This window comes from Siphateles boraxobius, unplaced genomic scaffold (genome assembly GCF_051911475.1).
Source record: "Siphateles boraxobius isolate OS27281-9 unplaced genomic scaffold, OSU_SipBor_1 149, whole genome shotgun sequence".
Lineage (NCBI taxonomy): Eukaryota > Metazoa > Chordata > Actinopteri > Cypriniformes > Leuciscidae > Siphateles > Siphateles boraxobius.
This window is the reverse complement of record NW_027508754.1, coordinates 370,307-391,181: the sequence shown is the minus strand read 5'-3', so window position 1 is coordinate 391,181 and position 20,875 is coordinate 370,307. Positions and strand designations below refer to the sequence as shown.

Below are 20,875 nucleotides of genomic sequence, written 5' to 3'. Positions count from 1 at the left end.
ATAATTACGTGATGAATTTACTATTTAAATAGCATATTTCATAAAGTCTGCTGATATAGCTGGTTTACAACTAAGAATTTAACAATGCGAAATTTTGTCAAAAAATCTAACCGGCTAGCTGTGGCTATTTAATGTTTTACAGAATGAATATGTTACCCCTCACACTTCCATATCACTGTATCTTGAACAGTGAAACTAGCTTGCAACTTGTTAAAAATACAGGCACATATTCATATTAACTTACCATAAAACACTGTCCGCTCTGAGTGGCGTCATCCTCGAGTCCAAAGTGAAGAATCCAGAAAGTTCAGCAAAGAATGAATCAGTGATAAACCAGCTGCTGGGTCAAAATAACCCAACCAGCTGTTTATTTGTGAATGACCCCCTTACAACTCATTTGACCCAGCATAAGCAACAAAATGGCGTAAATTTTCTGGCGTAAATTTTCGGATTCATTAAAATGTTCGTATTTTCCAAATGTTAGTTGGCACGAAAGAAATCTACACCTAAATAGTGCGCTTAACATCCGAACGTGTTGCTCATTAATAAGGCTGCATTTTAATTCACCTTAATCAGGTACATATTTACACATGATTTTCAAAAAAAAATATTATATATAGTAAATGCATACGTTTTTTCTTTTTACTTTTATTATGAGAGCCAGTAATAGCATCTGCAAACGGAACACTTTAATCAAATAATTAATTGCTTTCAATAGGGCTGGGCAAACTAATAGCCCCTTAATTGTTACGGTAATTGTTTCCTATAAAATGGCCAAAATCAGGCATAACAAGAAACATTTACGATGGCTGATATAGTGCTTTTGCTAGATTTGGCAGATAGAGCGCTGCGCACAAGGCGTATTTTCAGAGAAATTTTCAATTTCTGGATCTGAGAAATTTTTCTTTTTCATGCGCTTTTGAGAAGACACGTTGAAAATCCTTCGTTTTGTGTCATAATATGATGCCCATATATAGTTGTCAGTCGGATTTAATGGGAGGGATTTATGGTAATTTAGAATGAGCGTGCGAGCGCGTCCCATTTACGACTGATTGTAATTAATTGACGCACACACACATTTCACGATCACATCTGACGGTTTCGAAGTATTTGTGAATCAGGAGATGAGTTTTCGGAAAGGTCTCTTTACGCGCAAATCACTCATATATTTACTCGTACATTTGCGAATGTTTCATGAATGAGACCCAATGTGTTTACAGTACCTCAAACAACCCAGCATTCTGACCCAGCACAATCAACCCAAAAATTTGTTTACAGAAACAACCCAGCATTTTTTTGAGTGTAGCTTGTTGGTGCCGGTCCTCTATCAGGCGCAGGAGAGGATCATGATTTAACACTCTCTACTGATCACGAATGACCCAGTGTTAATGCCGTAGCTCAACCCCGAGTAAACCTCTGTGACCGTACATAACCTCCTTCACCCGCAGACTCCGGTCTAATAAAAATGCTATTCTATACACTATAACTCAGAGCCATTGAGACATTATTACAGAGGCCCTGAAGGGACATGGTGAAGAAAATAAATACGAGATGGGAGGAATAAATATTTGGCAATGCTTTTGCGTTCACACACACGTCTCTCAGGGGAATGCAAAACATTTGCGAGAGAACGCACAAGCATTTTTCCTTCCGTCTCATATTTATTTTTATTTTCACATGATGGTGGCAAAAAAAATTAGATGGAAGGGAAAAATAATTCCCTTCCATCTCATATTTTTTATATAGGGGCTCCGTACATTATAAATCCATCTACATTCTGTTGTATAATAGTACTCTAATATTCATAATCATATTATAATAAATACATTATAATCATCTACAGAACATTTCTGCCCTTCACAGAACCCTAATGTTGATGTTTAACTTTTCTGTTCCTTCATATGGACTATTATTTTGTCATTTACAACCCTTCTGTTGTATCATAGTACTCTAATACTACTGTAACACACACACACACACACACACACACACAGACACACACACACACACACACACACACACACACACACACACACACACACACACACACACACACACACACACACACACACACACACACACACACACACACACACACACACACACACACACATTATTCTGTCTGTTTACACTTTTGCAGAAGCAGGATGTTGACATTTTCCACTGCGATGAAGAAGCTGATAATTACAGCTTTAGATGAGATCACTTTTAGTAGTGAAATGCTAATTCACACACATGTTACGAAGGATAATGAGTATACGACTTTATAATGAAGGAAAGAGATTATAAAAATTCAGTGTGACAGAAAAACAGGTCTGTTAGTATCTTGCTCATTATCACATTGTATTGTCACCTTTATTCTGTTTCTGAGAAATAATTGTTTCCTATGTGTTTTAGAAGTTATTGGTGGGGTAAATAAATAGGAAAATGTTATTGCTCTTTCATAGCTCAACTTTGTCTCAGATGTTTCTTTTAATTCTCTTAGGAAAAATAAAAATGATTGAAGTGTTGACATGCATTATCGTATAGAGTTATAAATTGAAGACTTTAGAATTAGAGACTCTTCTCTACAGGAGTCAAATAGGTCATGGAGTTCCCCTTCAGGGACTACCGCTGCGTGAAATCGCAGTGGGAACGCCCTCAGCGTGACGCGTCTGAAGCATGAATGAAATCAGTCAATGGAGAGAATGAGCGTACGGCGAGTGACGTCATCGACCAGGAAGCTATAAATATCCCCTGAGTACACAACACGCCAGCTTTTAGTTACTTCAGCAGCTCTGTGTGTGTCTGAATCTGTCGATTGTGTTTGTCTGTTTTGTCAGGAGTTTTCACTATATATATTTTATATAAAAAAACCAATATGAGCGAGCAGTATAAGAAGTGTGTTCCCCCCTGTACTCGAAAAAAAGAAAACACATCACGGGTGGGGATTCACACGAGCTAAGTGTGGCTTGTTTGGGAGTGCAGCAATGCCCAGTCGGCTCTCGAGGGAGTCGATTGTCAGCATTGCGAGCGTTTTCCCTTGAGAACTCTGCGCTCGCGGCGATCGCTCTTCGAGGAGAGTGATTTGCTGCGAGCTCCCCGAGGCTCGGGTCCCGCTTCTGTTGAGGCAGAGCGGCGGCGCTTGTCTTGGGGCTCGCAGATGGATCTCGCTGGCGACGTTGAGACGGGCTCCGCCCTATCTCAGCTATCTCCGACGAGATCTAGTGCCTCTCACCCGGCTCTGGAAGCACGCGCTGCGGCGGTTACTTCTGCCCGGGTGGAGGCACATGATGATGTTGAATTGAGATTTTCCAGTTCTGAGGAGCTGGATGTCGAAAGTTTATTATCAGAGAAAACTAGTTTTTCACATTATACTGCAAATGAAGAAGGTTTGATGGATGTATTATCTCGGGCTGTTGAAAAGCTAAAAAAAATAAAAAAAAATAACAGTATCGAGTGGCCAGCTGATAGACAGGTTTCTAGAATTAAAAGCAATCTAGATGATAGATTTCTGTCTGCACGACCTCAACCTTCTAGCCGGTGCTTACCGTTCTTCCCAGATCTTCATGCTGAGGTTTCAAAGACCTGGGTTAAACCGGTTTCAAGCAGAATTTACACAAATCAGTCCAATGCTTATGGTAACATTGTTGGTGCTAAATCTGCTGGTTATGTGACGATACTGTAGGCGGAGGAGACGCTTGCGAGCTATCTCTCTCCTGCTTCATCGTCTTCACTTAAAGCACCGGCTCTTCCACCAAAAAAAAAAATAAATAAATAAATATATATACCTCTGTGCTGGTGGGGAAGGCTTACTCGGTGGCTCAGCAGGCGGCTGCATGTTTGCATACGATGACTTTTATGCAGGCTTTTCAGGCCGACCTGCTCAAAGGAAATCTGAGGGGGGTCCCCGCCGAGAGAGACTTGCGTTCACCTCCCTTAAGGGTGCCCTGTCTCTCCCGGCGCCCTCAGGGGCCCGTCCTACTAACCCTGCCGAAACAGGGCGTAGAAGGGTCTGGCGAGTGCTTTCCCGAGGGACGCTCGCCGCCTCTAAGGAGGGTTCTAGTGTGTTCAGACCAGTCGTTCCCTGCCGGTGCGCCGTTACAGGGCACTGTGTCTGTCACGCAGAATGTTCAACCAGAGCAAAGTCTTTCGTCGAGTTCGTCTTCAAAAAGAGCACAGCAGAAGCGGAGTGTCACGTCTCGTGCCCCCCTGCAGAGAAACTGGAGGGAAGAGGCGGGGTGCTCTCCGGCGCGGCCTTCTCGGGGCAGGACTGATCTGAGGACAGTCATTGTCGCCAGAAAGGCCGCGTCGAAAAAGTCCTGACGGGCTGAACGTCAGGACTCTGAGGGTGGTCCCCATCGGGAAAAACTTGAGTTCACCGCACAAAAACACGGTGCCCTGTCTTTCTCGATGCCCTCAGGGGTCTGTTCTACTAACCCTGCCTATACAGGGCGTAGAGAGACTCGGCGAGCGATTTCCCGAGGGACGCTCGCCCCCTCCAAGGAGGGTTGTGGAGTGCTCAGACCAGCTGTTTCCTGCCAGTATGTTACAGGGCGCTGTGTCTGTCACTCGGGATGTTCATCCGGAGGCCAGCCTCGAGAGGCTGGTTCCCTTAGTAGAGTTCCTGGCGGAATGGGTCCCCCACCCAGCAGGGAGTTAGGATACTACTTCATCGAAAAAAAAAAAATCCTGACGTGCTGAACGTCAGGGTTCTGAGGGTGATCCCTATCGTGAAAGACCTGAGTTCACTGCACAAGAACACGGTGCCCTGTCTTTTCCGATGCCCTCAGTGGTCTGCTCTACTAACCCTGCCTTCACAGGGCGTAGAGAGACTCGGCGAGCGATTTCCCGAGGGACGCTCGCCCCCTCCGAGGAGGGTTGTGGAGTGCCCAGACCAGCTGTTCCCTGCCAGTACGTTACAGGGCGCTGTGTCTGTCACTGGGGATGTTCAAATCAGATCCGAGGACTGGTTTGTCATGATAGATCTAAAGGACGTTTACTTCCATGTATCTATCCTCCCTCAACACAGGAAGTTCCTGAGGTTCGCTTTCGGGGGCGAAGCGTACCAATATCGGGTTCTTCCGTTCGGCCTAGCACTGTCACCCCGAACATTCACGAAGTGTACGGATGCTGCTATAGCCCCGCTGAGGTTACAGGGCATCCGCTTTCTGTACTATATAGACAATTGCTTGATTCTAGCTCAATCGGAACAACAGGCGGTTCGGCACCGAGATGTCGTTCTTGCTAATATCAAGTGACTGGGGCTGAGGCTCAACGCCAAAAAGAGTGTTCTTTCTCCATTACAGAGAACCACTTTTCTAGGTGAAGTGTGGGATTCAACGACGATGCAGGCACGATTGTCACCTGCTCGTATTGCTTTGATTCTCGCTGCAGTAGATCAGGTCAAGCTAGGCCAGTCATCCACTGTAAAACAGTTCCAGAGACTGCTAGGTCTCATGGCAGCTGCGTCCAACGTGATACCTCTTGGCCTCTTGCACATGAGACTGTTACAGTGGTGGCTCAGGACCAAGGGATTCTCCCCGAGGGGAAATCCGCTTCGCATCATCGTGAGTTTGCGACGGTGTCATCACGCCCTGATCATGTGGAAAGATCCTTGGTTTCTGTCCCAAGGCCCTGTGTTAGGAGCTCCTTGTCGTCGCGTTATGCTAATGACAGATGCCTCTCTCACGGGTGGGCTCAGGGTCTGTGGGAGGACCATCATCGTCTGTGGCACTTAAACTGCCTAGAGATGTTGGCGGTGTTTCAGGCTCTGAAACACTTCCCCCCAGACCTAAGGGGCCACCATGTTCTTGTCCAGACAGACAACACATCGGTGGTTTCTTATATCAACCATCAGGGGGGTTTGCGTTCTTGCCCGCTTTACAAACTGGCACGTCAGATCCTTTCTATGGTCCCAGGGGAAAATTCTTTCTCTGAGAGCTTTTATCTCCCGGGGTATTTAAATCAGGGGGCAGACATCCTGTTAAGACAGGGGCCGAGGCCCGGGGAATGGAGTCTTCACCCCGAGGTGGTGGAACTCCTATGGAAACATTTCGGTCTTGCCGAGGTAGACCTATTTGCTTCTCGAGAAACATCACACTGCCCGCTGTGGTTCTCTCTCAGCCATCCAGCCCCGCTGGGGTTGGATGCGATGGTACATCCGTGGCCGAGGTCACGCTTGTACGCTTTTCCCCCGATCGCTCTGCTCCCAGGAGTTCTGGAGAGGGTTCGCCGGGACGGGCTCAGTCTCCTGCTAATAGCCCCGTTCTGGTCGGCCCGGGTATGGTTTGCGGACCTAGTGTCTCTCCTCAACGGCTCTCCCCTAGAGATACCGATCAGGAGAGATCTGCTCTCTCAGGCGAGTGGGTCGATCCTTCACCCCCGTCTAGAGCTATGGAGGCTGTGGGCTTGGCCTCTGAGGGGGCCCAGCTCATAGATTCTGGTCTCTCGGCTGAGGTCGTTGAGACCATCCTCCGATCCAGAGCTCCCTCCACGAGGAAGTTATATGCCGCGAGGTGGAAACTTTTCACCTCTTGGTGTGGAGAGCGCCAGCAGGACCCAGTTAACTGCCCGGTTGGTACAGTCCTGGATTTCCTGCAGGACCGTCTCTCCACAGGGTTATCCCACTCCACACTGAAGGTGTATGTGGCGGCCTTAGCTGCTTACCACACCCCTTCAAGTGGAGGTTCCCTCGGAAAACACCCGCTTATGTCTCGCTTCCTTCGTGTCACCTTGAGGCTGAGGCCTGCAGTTCGCACAAGGGTACCAGCTTGGGATCTGGCCGTCATCTTAGAAGGTCTCTCCCTTGCTCCTTTCGAGCCCATCGAGGAAGTTTCGGAAAAGTTTCTTACTCTAAAGACTATCCTTCTTCTCGCTATCTCATCTCTATAAAGAATTGGAGATATTCAAGCACTTTCGGTGGCTCCCTCGTGCCTGGAATTTGCTCCTGGTTGGTTAAGGCCTTTCTCTTTCCGAGACCAGGTTATGTTCCTAAGGTTCCAACTGTTTCAGTTAGACCTATAGTTCTGCAGGTTTTCTGTCCTCCGCCTTTTCTGACGTCAGACCAGGAGAAAATTAATTTGCTGTGCCCAGTTTGGGTTTTGATGCTTACGTCCACAGAGCTGCCCTGTGGAGGAGATCGGAACAAATGTTCGTCTGTTTGGGTCACCTAAGAAAGGGTGTCCTGCATCTAGAAAAAGGATGAGCAAGTGGGTGGTCGAGGCCATCCCACTTGCTTATGGTTCGGCCCATCAGCCTTCACTTTGGCTGTAAGGGCTCATTCCACCCGGAGTATGGCTGCTTCTACAGCTCTTCTTTCAGGAGCTTCTCTTCAGGACGTTTGTGATGCGGCAGGCTGGTCCTCACCGCACACTTTCGTTAGATTTTATTCCCTCGATCTTAGCTCCACTCCCAGGGCTCAGGTTCTCTCGTCGGTTTGTGTCTCCTAATGACACACGACGGGGATTTGGTCGTATGGGGATGTGGGTATTGCGTTCCCACTGCGATTTCACGCAGCGGTAGTCCCTGAAGGGGAACGTCCCGGGTTACGTATGTAACCCTAGTTCCCCGAAGGGACGGACGCTGCGTGTCCTGCCATACTCTCGGCATCCCCTTGGGTCGCTGCTTCAGTAACTTTTAAGCTGGCGTGTTGTGTACTCAGGGGATATTTATAGCTTCCTGGTCGATGACGTCACTCGCCGTACGCTCATTCTCTCCATTGACTGATTTCATTCATGCTTCAGACGCGTCACGCTGAGGGCGTTCCCACTGCGATTTCACGCAGCGTCCGTCCCTTCGGGGAACTAGGGTTACATACGTAACCCGGGACGTTTTTTCACAGGAGAAACATCAGACGCATGCAGGATAGCTCATTACTGCATCACGACCTTTGACCTTTCCCTCCTGCATGCACAGGGTCAGGCTGCTTCCTCACGGGGATGAAGATCATGTGGAAGACGCTGCATACACTGACGGCTATGAGCAACACTACGAGTGGGATGGAGAATATTATGAGCAAAATTCTGCCTATGATGAATCCAGGTAAAATAAGAGAGAATCACACACACACACACTGAGAGAATCACACACACACACACACACACACACTGAGAGAATCACATACACTCACACTGAGAGAATCACACACAAACACACACTGAGAGAATCAACTACACACACACACTGAGAGAATCACACACACACACACACACACACACACACACTGAGAGAATCACATACACACACACTGAGAGAATCACACACTCACACACTGAGAGAATCAACTACACACACACACTGAGAGAATCACACACTCACACACTGAGGGAATCACCTACACACACACTGAGAGAATCACATACACTCACACACTGAGAGAATCACATACACACACAATGAGAGAATCACACACAAACTGAGAGAATCACACACACACACACTGAGAGAATCACACACACACACACTGAGAGAATCACATACACACACACTGAGAGAATCACATACACACACACTGAGAGAATCACACACACACACACTGAGAGAATCACACACACACACACACTGAGAGAATCACACACACACACACACTGAGAGAATCACACACACACACACTGAGAGAATCACATACACACACACTGAGAGAATCACACACACTGAGAGAATCACAAACACTGAGAGAATCACAAACACTGAGAGAATCACACACACTGAGAGAATCACACACACACACACTGAGAGAATCACACACACACACACACACTGAGAGAATCACATACACACACACTGAGAGAATCACACACACTGAGAGAATCACAAACACTGAGAGAATCACAAACACTGAGAGAATCACACACACTGAGAGAATCACACACACACACACACACTGAGAGAATCACACACACACACACTGAGAGAATCACATACACACACACTGAGAGAATCACACACACTGAGAGAATCACACACACTGAGAGAATCACACACACTGAGAGAATCACATACACACACTGAGAGAATCACACACACTGAGAGAATCACACACACTGAGAGAATCACACACACTGAGAGAATCACAAACACTGAGAGCATCACACACACTGAGAGAATCACACACAATGAGAGAATCACACACACACACACTGAGAGAATCACACACACACACACTGAGAGAATCACATACACACACACTGAGAGAATCACAAACACTGAGAGAATCACACACACTGAGAGAATCACACACACTGAGAGAATCACACACACTGATAGAATCACACACACTGAGAGAATCACACACACTGAGAGAGATTCTTGTGGAGGATATTACTGTATTAAGCATCATTGATCCTTCACTTACTAGTGTTTTGCAGAACGTCCTGTAGAAATGAACTGGAGATGCATGTGAACATCTTCATATTTAGTAAAAGATGCTCCTAAAGTGATACTGATGGATTAAATATGATTATTAGTATTAAGAATATGCTAACACTTTAGGGTCCAATTTCTTAATATTAATAGCTGCTTATTATCATGCGTATTACTGGGATATTGGCTGTTTATTAGTACTTATTAATGTATTAATGTCTTATTCTTATAATGATCATATTCTACATCCCTTAGTCTTACAATACCTAAACTTAACAATAACCTCACTAACTATTATAAGTAGTAATTATGAGTTTATTGAGGCAAAAGTTGTAGTTAATAGTGAGAATTGGACCCTAATCTAAAGTGTGAACAAAAATATTAATAAAAATGTCCTTAATTTTCCTCAATAAATACATATGCACTATAAAGCAAAAGAACTAGATTGCAGATAGATTAGATATACCAGCTTTCCAAAAAAAAAATAACAATGTAACAGAATTACTTATATTAAGAGTAACCCAATGGGAAATGTTAATAGCATTACCCAGCACTGCATTTTTTCCTCTGCTCCATTGTCTTCCACACTAGATCCAAAAGGAAATCCAGCAGTTCACCTTCTCCTCGGCCAAAGAAGAGGAAAAAGAAGAAGGCAAGAAGACACAGCCGGTCAGTTTGATTTCTGACTTCATATTTTAAAGCATCATATTGTAAAGCATCATTTTAAAGCATCATATTGTAAAGCATCACATTGTAAAGCATCATTTTAAAGCATCATATTGTAAAGCATCATATTTCAAAGCATCATATTTCAAAGCATCATATTTCAAAGCATCATATTGTAAAGCATCATATTTCAAAGCATCATATTTCAAAGCATCATATTGTAAAGCATCATATTTCAAAGCATCATATTTCAAAGCATCATATTTCAAAGCATCATATTTCAAAGCATCATATTGTAAAGCATCATATTGTAAAGCATCATATTTCAAAGCATCATATTTCAAAGCATCATATTTCAAAGCATCATATTGTAAAGCATCATATTTCAAAGCATCATATTTCAAAGCATCATATTGTAAAGCATCATATTGTAAAGCATCATATTTCAAAGCATCATATTTCAAAGCATCATATTGTAAAGCATCATATTTCAAAGCATCATATTTCAAAGCATCATATTTTAAAGCATAACATTGCAAAGCATCATATTGTAAAGCATCATTTTAAAGCATCATATTGTAAAGCATCATATTTTAAAGCATCATATTGTAAAGCATCATTTTAAAGCATCATATTGTAAAGCATCATATTGTAAAGCATCATTTTAAAGCATCATATTGTAAAGCATCATATTGTAAAGCATCATATTTTAAAGCATCATATTGTAAAGCATCATATTTTAAAGCATCATATTGTAAAGCATCATATTGTAAAGCATAATTTTAAAGCATAATTTTAAAGCATCATATTGTAAAGCATCATATTTTATAGCATCATATTTTAAAGCATCATATTTTAAAGCATCATATTTTAAAGCATCATATTGTAAAGCATCATATTTTAACTAGTGATGCTTTACGCACTGTAGGAAGAAACACTAAAATGCAAGGGTAAAAAAGGCAAAGAAGAACATTTAAATGTAATAATATTTTGCCAATGAAAATATGGAAGAATATGATGGAGTGATATTTCATCCATTGTTGTCTTTGTTGGACTCACAGAGCTGACAGCCCTTCTCCCACACGCAGAGACAAGAGGAAGAAAAGCGGAAAGAAACACAGAAAAGACAGGTGTGTGTGTGTGTGTGTGTGTGTGTGTGTGTGTGTGTGTGTGTGTGTGTGTGTGTGTGTGTGTGTGTGTGTGTGTGTGTGTGTGTGATTATGTCTTCACACAGGTGTACATCATTCACCGATTAATTAACACTGATATTCCTGCCGAAATATTCATCAGAGTCATTGCCAATGTTCAGAATACAGGTTTTGCATTGACGTCACTTTATTGCCTGGATTTAATAGGGGAAACTGTGAAAACACGAGTAAAACAAACGATTATTAGTTTAAACTAAAGCATGGACTCGATATAGTGTTCCTTAAGATCCACTGATCATGGATATTGACATGCAGCAGGAATCATGTTTCCTGACATTAATATGAGCCTGATTTCCACGCCGGGGAAATACATAAAGCAAATTTGCCTGTGAACGCTTTATATATGTCGTATCTTTTCTTCCTTAACAAGCAGCAATGACCACTGACGACTTGAATTACATAAAACGAACTGTTTACTGAAGTTTACGAACAGGATTACACATGAATACAGCCTAGACACATGGATGTCAATCTCATCACTCTTCTCTCTCTATTCTATCTGCGCGCTCTCGCCCTCTATGCATTTTGGGTAGACTTTTCTTAAAGCTGAACAACCTTGTAAATGACAACACTGTTTCTGTTATTATTAAAGATAATTAATTAAACATTTCTATTCGAATTAATTCACAACAATATAAATACAATATAGGTCTAAATCCGGGTGATCACTTATATCAATGTTATATAGGCTATATCATCATATCATCCAGCCCTAAAACTTTGTCACTGTTTATTTAAAAACATCCAATTATGCAGAATATACAATGGTAAATATTTAATTGATGAGTTTTCAATACAATATATTAACAATACAATATATATGGTATGATTTTACCCCTAAATTCAGCATATTGACACACGATGAAAACTGCAAATCCACCGTTCGCTGCCTGGATCCAGTTGTGTCTGTGAATCGCAGCTTCTCTGTTCTGTAGCTTTCAGCAATCTGGAAAAATATCGCTCCGATTTCTTGTCAAATCTATTTGTACAGTCAATCTCAAAGCTTTTTCACGTTTTAGTTGTGTTTTGTGTGTTTTTCACGGCATTCACACTGAAAATAAATACGAATACCAACATAACCTACTACATTAGCCAAAATGTGTGTGTTATCAGCACATAGCATCAGTTAATGTTCCCCACAATGCAATGCACTAAATTTGAACTTCCATTTCTAATGACAGGATTAAACCAATTATGATATTATGTTATTTATCTGTTGCCAAAAACAGTTTAGATATTTGCACAAAAGTTGGAAAATAACATTTGTATTTTAGACTTAATTAAATATGCAACATATGTACACATTGTTTTCCTTTTTTATATATATTTCTTTTCATATAGTTGGCATTATACAGTATAAACTGTGTACTTCAGATTCGAAATACAGTCTCAGATTTTATTTTTCATTTTTGACAGAGAAAAATGGCGCTTTGAGGAGTAGGACAACCAAACTCAACCTCCAAAAATAGACATGTACAATATAAAAGCATGTATTACACAAATACCTTTCCGCATTCATAAAATATTCATGACTTTGTTATGTCAGGAATATCTACTGTATTTTGTGCCTTTGCAGCCTTAAAATGTCCTAATTATTAATAGATGGATGTCTCCGCATTTTAGGTGCTCGTATTTCTGTCTGTCTTTCTATTATTACACACACATTTTTATGTTACCCTGACAGCTTTATAACAACTTTACCTCTCCTGCGCTTTTCCCTTCCCAAAGAGCATGATAGGACTGACGGATGCTTATATAATAGTGTACACACTCCGAAAACATCTTATCAAAGCAGCTTCAATACTGTCAGACTGTGTGTGTGTGTGTGAGGGCAAAAGTGTGATAGAGAGTCAGAAATTTGAGTCAGAAAGAAAATCAGGTATTTCTCATTCAGTATGGATAAGAAAAGTCATTTAAAGGTGAAGCGGTGGTTTATATGGTGTGTTAAATCACACACACGAACCCCACATCTTACAACCAAGGCTATTATTACAGATGCACTGTAACTGTTGTCCTGTCTTTATCACAACATACAGATAATCACACTTAAAAATGAATGTCATAATGAATATAATATTATTGAACAAAATATTTATATTGCAGTTTTAAAACATAATATTACAACTTTTGATTTGAACTTAAGTGTAACATTGTGGGTAACACTGATTTTGGATTAATACCAGACTTTCTTTTGTTATCAAAAATAAAAAAAATGAGTCCATAATTTGAATTTCCATCAAATTAAACACTTAAAATTGTGTGAATGCCATTGCATTAGATATACAATATCGGTTAAATGCAGCGGGTTTCTTTTCTCTTTGCTAAATTTATTTGACTTTATTTATCAGCTGGTGTTTCTGTGATTTTTAGTGGATGAATGAAGACAGTTATCCTTGAATTATCAACACTAGATCTATTGTTTTATGACTTTCAGACATTTTTAAGTGTAGAAGCACTTACTGCAAAATACCCTGATGTAAATCTCAATCTAACATCTAATCCCTCTGTGTCAGGTCCACATCTGGCTCGAGGAGGAAGAGGAGACACAGGTAAAACACTGAGCTAATATGAGATATGCGTTAGAATAGATATTATTATGATTTGGGAACTGTGCTGGGCTCATATTAGTCTTCTAGAGCCGACATCCGCTTTAAAGTCTTTCCAAAAGCCGTCTATTGCCAGAAAAGTAAACAGTTCATTTTTTATTTGTGTTGTTCGATGAATCGATGATACAATAGACTGGCCTAGAAAACACTCATTCAATAATAGTCTCTTTGAGCGGTTGTAAAGTGAGCACTCAAGAAAATAGCAGAAAAGTAATAAAAAGTATTGATCATTTCACAGACATAACTCAGAAAACAAGGCGTAATATTCAGACTTGCTCATGGATGCCTAGTTTACTCTCTATAAAAGTTTAGGTATATTTAGATATTCAGTGCCACTAACCTGGTAAACATTGTCACATCCAATGATTATTTCTCTTAAGAGCTCAGAGATGCAGCTGGTACTTTATAATCACATTTGATTACACTTGAATTGAATACTTTTATGCTCCACTCCTGTTTTCAGTTCTTGCTTGTTTTCTCCTTTCAGATCTGGCAGCCCCAAAATCAAACACAAAGACAAGAGCAAACAGAAGAAGAGGTGATGTTTACTTTTCAAAAAAGATCAAATGTTCAGTATTACTAGGCCCTAATCTGACCATGAAAATCCAATGCATTAATAACAGTGTTTAATTCATTTAATTATATTATGTTTTAAGCAATCAGAGTTGTAATGTATGACTTGGGATTGTAAACTGGCACATTGGAACCATCTAGAATACCTTAGAAACTACCTGGCACTGACAACCACTCAAAACATTTTAGCAACTGCATAGCAACACCCTGGAAACCACCTACAACATCATAGAAACCATCTAAAAAAAACTAGTATCCACTTAGTAATACACTGACAACCACTCAAAACATTTTAGTAACTGCATAGCAACACGCTGGAAACCACCTACAACACCATAGAAACCATCTAAAACAGTAACCACTTAGCAATGCACTGACAACCACTCACAACAACCTAGTTGTTACGTCGCAGCAAGGACAAATCAGAGAGTGAATCCAAATGCAAGCACTTTAATAATCCAACAAACAGGTAATCCAGGATAAACTCAGAACTAGGAAAAAGGTACTCAGAACTCAGACTACAAGCAACATTAAACAACGACCGACAAAACACAACTGAAGCACAGGGGTTTAAATACACAGGCAAACAAGATAACAAGGGGGCGGGGCTAATTAGAAACACCTGGAGAGACTAATAAACAAGAAAAACTACAAAGGACTACAAAACATGGCACAGGACAGGAAATAACAAAAGTCAACACAAGACAAGGAAAACATAAGACAGGAATCGTGACATAGCCCCCCACTTAAGGAGCGGATTCCAGACGCTCCTCATGAACAGTCCAGGAGGGAGGTGGAGCAGAGGCGGACCCGGGGGCGGGATGGAGGGCCAGGCCCATGGAGCGGAAGAGGACCTGGAGACTGCGGCAGGACGGAAGGCCAGGGTGGAGCATGATGTGCAGGCGGCCAGGGTGGAGCAGGCAGTTCAGGCGGCCAGGGCGAAGCAGACGACCCATTGGGCGGCCAGGGCGAAGCAGACGACCCATCGGGCGGCCAGGGCGAAGCAGACGACCCATCGGGCGGCCAGGGCGAAGCAGACGACCCATCGGGCGGCCAGGGCGGTGAAGACCCCTCGGGCGGCCAGGGTGGTGAAGACCCTTCGGGTGGCCAGGGCGGTGAAGACCCTTCAGGCGGCCAGGGCGGAGAAGACCCTTCGGGTGGCCATGGCGGTGAGGATCTTTCTGGTGGCCGTGGGCCCCTAAGTTGCCATGGCGAGGACCTACTACCCCCCCAAAAAAAATTTCTTAAGGGTAGTTACGGGGTCATAGGCAGGAGCAGTCACCGGCTCAGGAACAGACACCGGCTCAGGCTCAGGAACAGACACCGGCTCAGGCTCAGGAACAGACACCGGCTCAGGCTCAGGAACAGACACCGGCTCAGGCTCAGGAACAGACACCGGCTCAGGCTCAGGAACAGACACCGGCTCAGTCTCAGGAACAGACACCGGCTCAGGCTCAGGAACAGACACCGGCTCAGGCTCAGGAACAGACAACACACACACTGGCTCGGGAACAGACAACACACACACTGGCTCGGGAACAGACAACACACACACTGGCTCAGGAACAGACAACACACACACTGGCTCTGGCTCGGGAACAGACAACACACACACAGGCTCGGGAACAGACAACACACACTCGGGCTCGGGAACAGACCACACACACTGGCTCTGGCTCGGGAACAGACAACACACACACGGGCTCGGGAACAGACCACACACACTCGGGCTCGGGAACAGACCACACACACACTGGCTCGGGAACAGACAACACACACACTGGCTCGGGAACAGATAACACACAGAATGGCGCGGGAACAGACAACACACACACTGGCTCTGGCGCGGGAACAGACAACACACACACTGGCTCTGGCTCGGGAACAGACAACACACACTGGCTCTGGCTCGGGAACAGACAACACACACACGGGCTCGGGAACAGACAACACACACTCGGGCTCGGGAACATACTACACACACACTGGCTCGGGAACAGACAACACACACACTGGCTCTGGCTCGGGAACAGACAACACACACACTGGCTCTGGCTCGGGAACAGACAACACACACACGGGCTCGGGAACAGACAACACACACTCGGGCTCGGGAACAGACAACACACACACTGGCTCGGGAACAGACAACACACACACTGCCTCGGGAACAGACAACACACACACTGGCTCGGGAACAGACAACACACACACTGGCTCAGGAACAGACAACACACACACTGGCTCCGGTTCTGGAACAGACACCAGAACAGAAACAGCCACAAGGACAGACGTAAACACAGAAACAAACATAGAGCGATCAGGTTCAGGCGTGACTTGAACAGTCTCTGAATCGGCAGACGTGACTTGAACAGTCTCTGGATCGGCAGACGTGACTTGAACAGTCTCTGGATCGGCAGACATGACTTGAACAGTCTCTGGATCGGCAGACGTGACTTGAACAGTCTCTGGATCGGCAGACGTGACTTGAACAGTCTCTGGATCGACAGACGTGACTTGAACAGTCTCTGGATCGGCAGACGTGACTTGAACAGTCTCTGGATCGGCAGACGTGACTTGAACAGTCTCTGGATCGGCAGACGTGTCTTGAACAGTCTCTGGATCGGCAGACGTGTCTTGAACAGTCTCTGGATCGGCAGACGTGTCTTGAACAGTCTCTGGATCGGCAGACGTGACTTGAACAGTCTCTGGATCGGCAGACGTGACTTGAACAGTCTCTGGATCGGCGCACGTGACTTGAACAGTCTCTGGATCGGCAGACGTGACTTGAACAGTCTCTGGATCGGCAGACGTGACTTGAACAGTCTCTGGATCGGTAGAAGAAAGCTCAGGGCTGGACGGGACCAGCGGCGAGGGCTCTGAGCTGGGCGGGACCAGCGGCGAAGAGGACTGAGCGCTGGGCAGGACCAGCGGCGAAGAAGACTGAGTGCTGGGCAGGGCCAGCGGCGAAGAGGGTCTTGAGCTGGGCAGGACCAGCGGCGAAGAGGGCCTTGAGCTGGGCAGGACCAGCGGCGAAGAGGACTGAGCGCTGGGCAGGACCAGCGGCGAAGAAGACTGAGCGCTGGGCAGGGCCAGCGGCGAAGAGGGTCTTGAGCTGGGCAGGACCAGCGGCGAAGAGGGCCTTGAGCTGGGCAGGACCAGCGTGAAGAGGACTGAGCGCTGGGCAGGACCAGCGGCGAAGAAGACTGAGCGCTGGGCAGGGCCAGCGGCGAAGAGGGTCTTGAGCTGGGCAGAGCCAGCGGCGAAGAGGGCCTTGAGCTGGGTAGGACCAGCGGCGAAGAGGACTGAGCGCTGGGCAGGACCAGCGGCGAAGAGGGCCTTGAGCTAGGCAGGACCAGCGGCGAAGAGGACCTTGAGCTGGGCAGGACCAGCGGCGAAGAGGACCTTGAGCTGGGCAGGACCAGCGGCGAAGAGGACTGAGCGCTGGGCAGGGCCAGTGGCAAAGAGGGTCTTGAGCTGGGCAGGACCAGCGGCGAAGAGGGCCTTGAGCTGGGCAGGACCAGCGGCGAAGAGGGGCTTAAGCTGGGCAGGACCAGCGGCGAAGAGGGCCTTGAGCTGGGCAGGAGGTGCAAGGCAAGACGTGACTTGAACAGTCTCTGGATCGGCAGACGTGTCTTGAACAGTCTCTGGATCGGCAGACGTGTCTTGAACAGTCTCTGGATCGGCAGACGTGTCTTGAACAGTCTCTGGATCGGCAGACGTGACTTGAACAGTCTCTGGATCGGCAGACGTGACTTGAACAGTCTCTGGATCGGCGCACGTGACTTGAACAGTCTCTGGATCGGCAGACGTGACTTGAACAGTCTCTGGATCGGCAGACGTGACTTGAACAGTCTCTGGATCGGTAGAAGAAAGCTCAGGGCTGGACGGGACCAGCGGCGAGGGCTCTGAGCTGGGCGGGACCAGCGGCGAAGAGGACTGAGCGCTGGGCAGGACCAGCGGCGAAGAAGACTGAGTGCTGGGCAGGGCCAGCGGCGAAGAGGGTTTTGAGCTGGGCAGGACCAGCGGCGAAGAGGGCCTTGAGCTGGGCAGGACCAGCGGCGAAGAGGACTGAGCGCTGGGCACGACCAGCGGCGAAGAAGACTGAGCGCTGGGCAGGGCCAGCGGCGAAGAGGGTCTTGAGCTGGGCAGGACCAGCGGCGAAGAGGGCCTTGAGCTGGGCAGGAGGTGCAAGGCAAGACGTGACTTGAACAGTCTCTGGATCGGCAGACGTGTCTTGAACAGTCTCTGGATCGGCAGACGTGTCTTGAACAGTCTCTGGATCGGCAGACGTGTCTTGAACAGTCTCTGGATCGGCAGACGTGTCTTGAACAGTCTCTGGATCGGCAGACGTGACTTGAACAGTCTCTGGATCGGCAGACGTGACTTGACCAGTCTCTGGATCGGCGCACGTGACTTGAACAGTCTCTGGATCGGCAGACGTGACTTGAACAGTCTCTGGATCGGCAGACGTGACTTGAACAGTCTCTGGATCGGTAGAAGAAAGCTCAGGGCTGGACGGGACCAGCGGCGAGGGCTCTGAGCTGGGCGGGACCAGCGGCGAAGAGGACTGAGCGCTGGGCAGGACCAGCGGCGAAGAAGACTGAGTGCTGGGCAGGGCCAGCGGCGAAGAGGGTTTTGAGCTGGGCAGGACCAGCGGCGAAGAGGGCCTTGAGCTGGGCAGGACCAGCGGCGAAGAGGACTGAGCGCTGGGCACGACCAGCGGCGAAGAAGACTGAGCGCTGGGCAGGGCCAGCGGCGAAGAGGGTCTTGAGCTGGGCAGGACCAGCGGCGAAGAGGGCCTTGAGCTGGGCAGGACCAGCGCGAAGAGGACTGAGCGCTGGGCAGGACCAGCGGCGAAGAAGACTGAGCGCTGGGCAGGGCCAGCGGCGAAGAGGGTCTTGAGCTGGGCAGGGCCAGCGGCGAAGAGGGCCTTGAGCTGGGCAGGACCAGCGGCGAAGAGGACTGAGCGCTGGGCAGGACCAGCGGCGAAGAGGGCCTTTAGCTAGGCAGGACCAGCGGCGAAGAGGACCTTGAGCTGGGCAGGACCAGCGGCGAAGAGGACTGAGCGCTGGGCAGGACCAGCGGCGAAGAGGGCCTTGAGCTAGGCAGGACCAGCGGCGAAGAGGACCTTGAGCTGGGCAGGACCAGCGGCGAAGAGGACCTTGAGCTGGGCAGGACCAGCGGCGAAGAGGACTGAGCGCTGGGCAGGGCCAGCGGCAAAGAGGGTCTTGAGCTGGGCAGGACCAGCGGCGAAGAGGGCCTTGAGCTGGGCAGGACCAGCGGCGAAGAGGGGCTTAAGCTGGGCAGGACCAGCGGCGAAGAGGGCCTTGAGCTGGGGAGGACCAGCGGCGAAGAGGACTGAGCGCTGGGCAGGGCCAGTGGCAAAGAGGGTCTTGAGCTGGGCAGGACCAGCGGCGAAGAGGGCCTTGAGCTGGGCAGGACCAGCGGCGAAGAGGGGCTTAAGCTGGGCAGGACCAGCGGCGAAGAGGGCCTTGAGCTGGGCAGGAGGTGCAAGGCAAGACGTGACTTGAACAGTCTCTGGATCGGCAGACGTGTCTTGAACAGTCTCTGGATCGGCAGACGTGTCTTGAACAGTCTCTGGATCGGCAGACGTGTCTTGAACAGTCTCTGGATCGGCAGACGTGTCTTGAACAGTCTCTGGGTCGGCAGACGTGACTTGAACAGTCTCTGGATCGGCAGACGTGACTTGACCAGTCTCTGGATCGGCGCACGTGACTTGAACAGTCTCTGGATCGGCAGACGTGACTTGAACAGTCTCTGGATCGGCAGACGTGACTTGAACAGTCTCTGGATCGGTAGAAGAAAGCTCAGGGCTGGACGGGACCAGCGGCGAGGGCTCTGAGCTGGGCGGGACCAGCGGCGAAGAGGACTGAGCGCTGGGCAGGACCAGCGGCGAAGAAGACTGAGTGCTGGGCAGGGCCAGCGGCGAAGAGGGTTTTGAGCTGGGCAGGACCAGCGGCGAAGAGGGCCTTGAGCTGGGCAGGACCAGCGGCGAAGAGGACTGAGCGCTGGGCACGACCAGCGGCGAAGAAGACTGAGCGCTGGGCAGGGCCAGCGGCGAAGAGGGTCTTGAGCTGGGCAGGACCAGCGGCGAAGAGGGCCTTGAGCTGGGCAGGACCAGCGCGAAGAGGACTGAGCGCTGGGCAGGACCAGCGGCGAAGAAGACTGAGCGCTGGGCAGGGCCAGCGGCGAAGAGGGTCTTGAGCTGGGCAGGGCCAGCGGCGAAGAGGGCCTTGAGCTGGGCAGGACCAGCGGCGAAGAGGACTGAGCGCTGGGCAGGACCAGCGGCGAAGAGGGCCTTGAGCTAGGCAGGACCAGCGGCGAAGAGGACCTTGAGCTGGGCAGGACCAGCGGCGAAGAGGACTGAGCGCTGGGCAGGACCAGCGGCGAAGAGGGCCTTGAGCTAGGCAGGACCAGCGGCGAAGAGGACCTTGAGCTGGGCAGGACCAGCGGCGA

General features: G+C 47.3%; 1 protein-coding gene across 1 annotated transcript in view; it reads left to right on the top strand.

Moving 5' to 3' along the window:
- LOC143738548 (uncharacterized) overlaps window positions 1-20,875 on the top strand; it is a 76,278-nt gene that overhangs the window by 32,355 nt on the left and 23,048 nt on the right. The window contains exons 3-7 of the mRNA XM_077230549.1: window positions 7,897-8,022; window positions 9,934-10,011; window positions 11,070-11,138; window positions 13,730-13,765; window positions 14,310-14,360. Coding sequence (XP_077086664.1) covers window positions 7,897-8,022; window positions 9,934-10,011; window positions 11,070-11,138; window positions 13,730-13,765; window positions 14,310-14,360 — 360 coding nt within the window. The remainder of the gene's footprint in view (window positions 1-7,896; window positions 8,023-9,933; window positions 10,012-11,069; window positions 11,139-13,729; window positions 13,766-14,309; window positions 14,361-20,875) is intronic.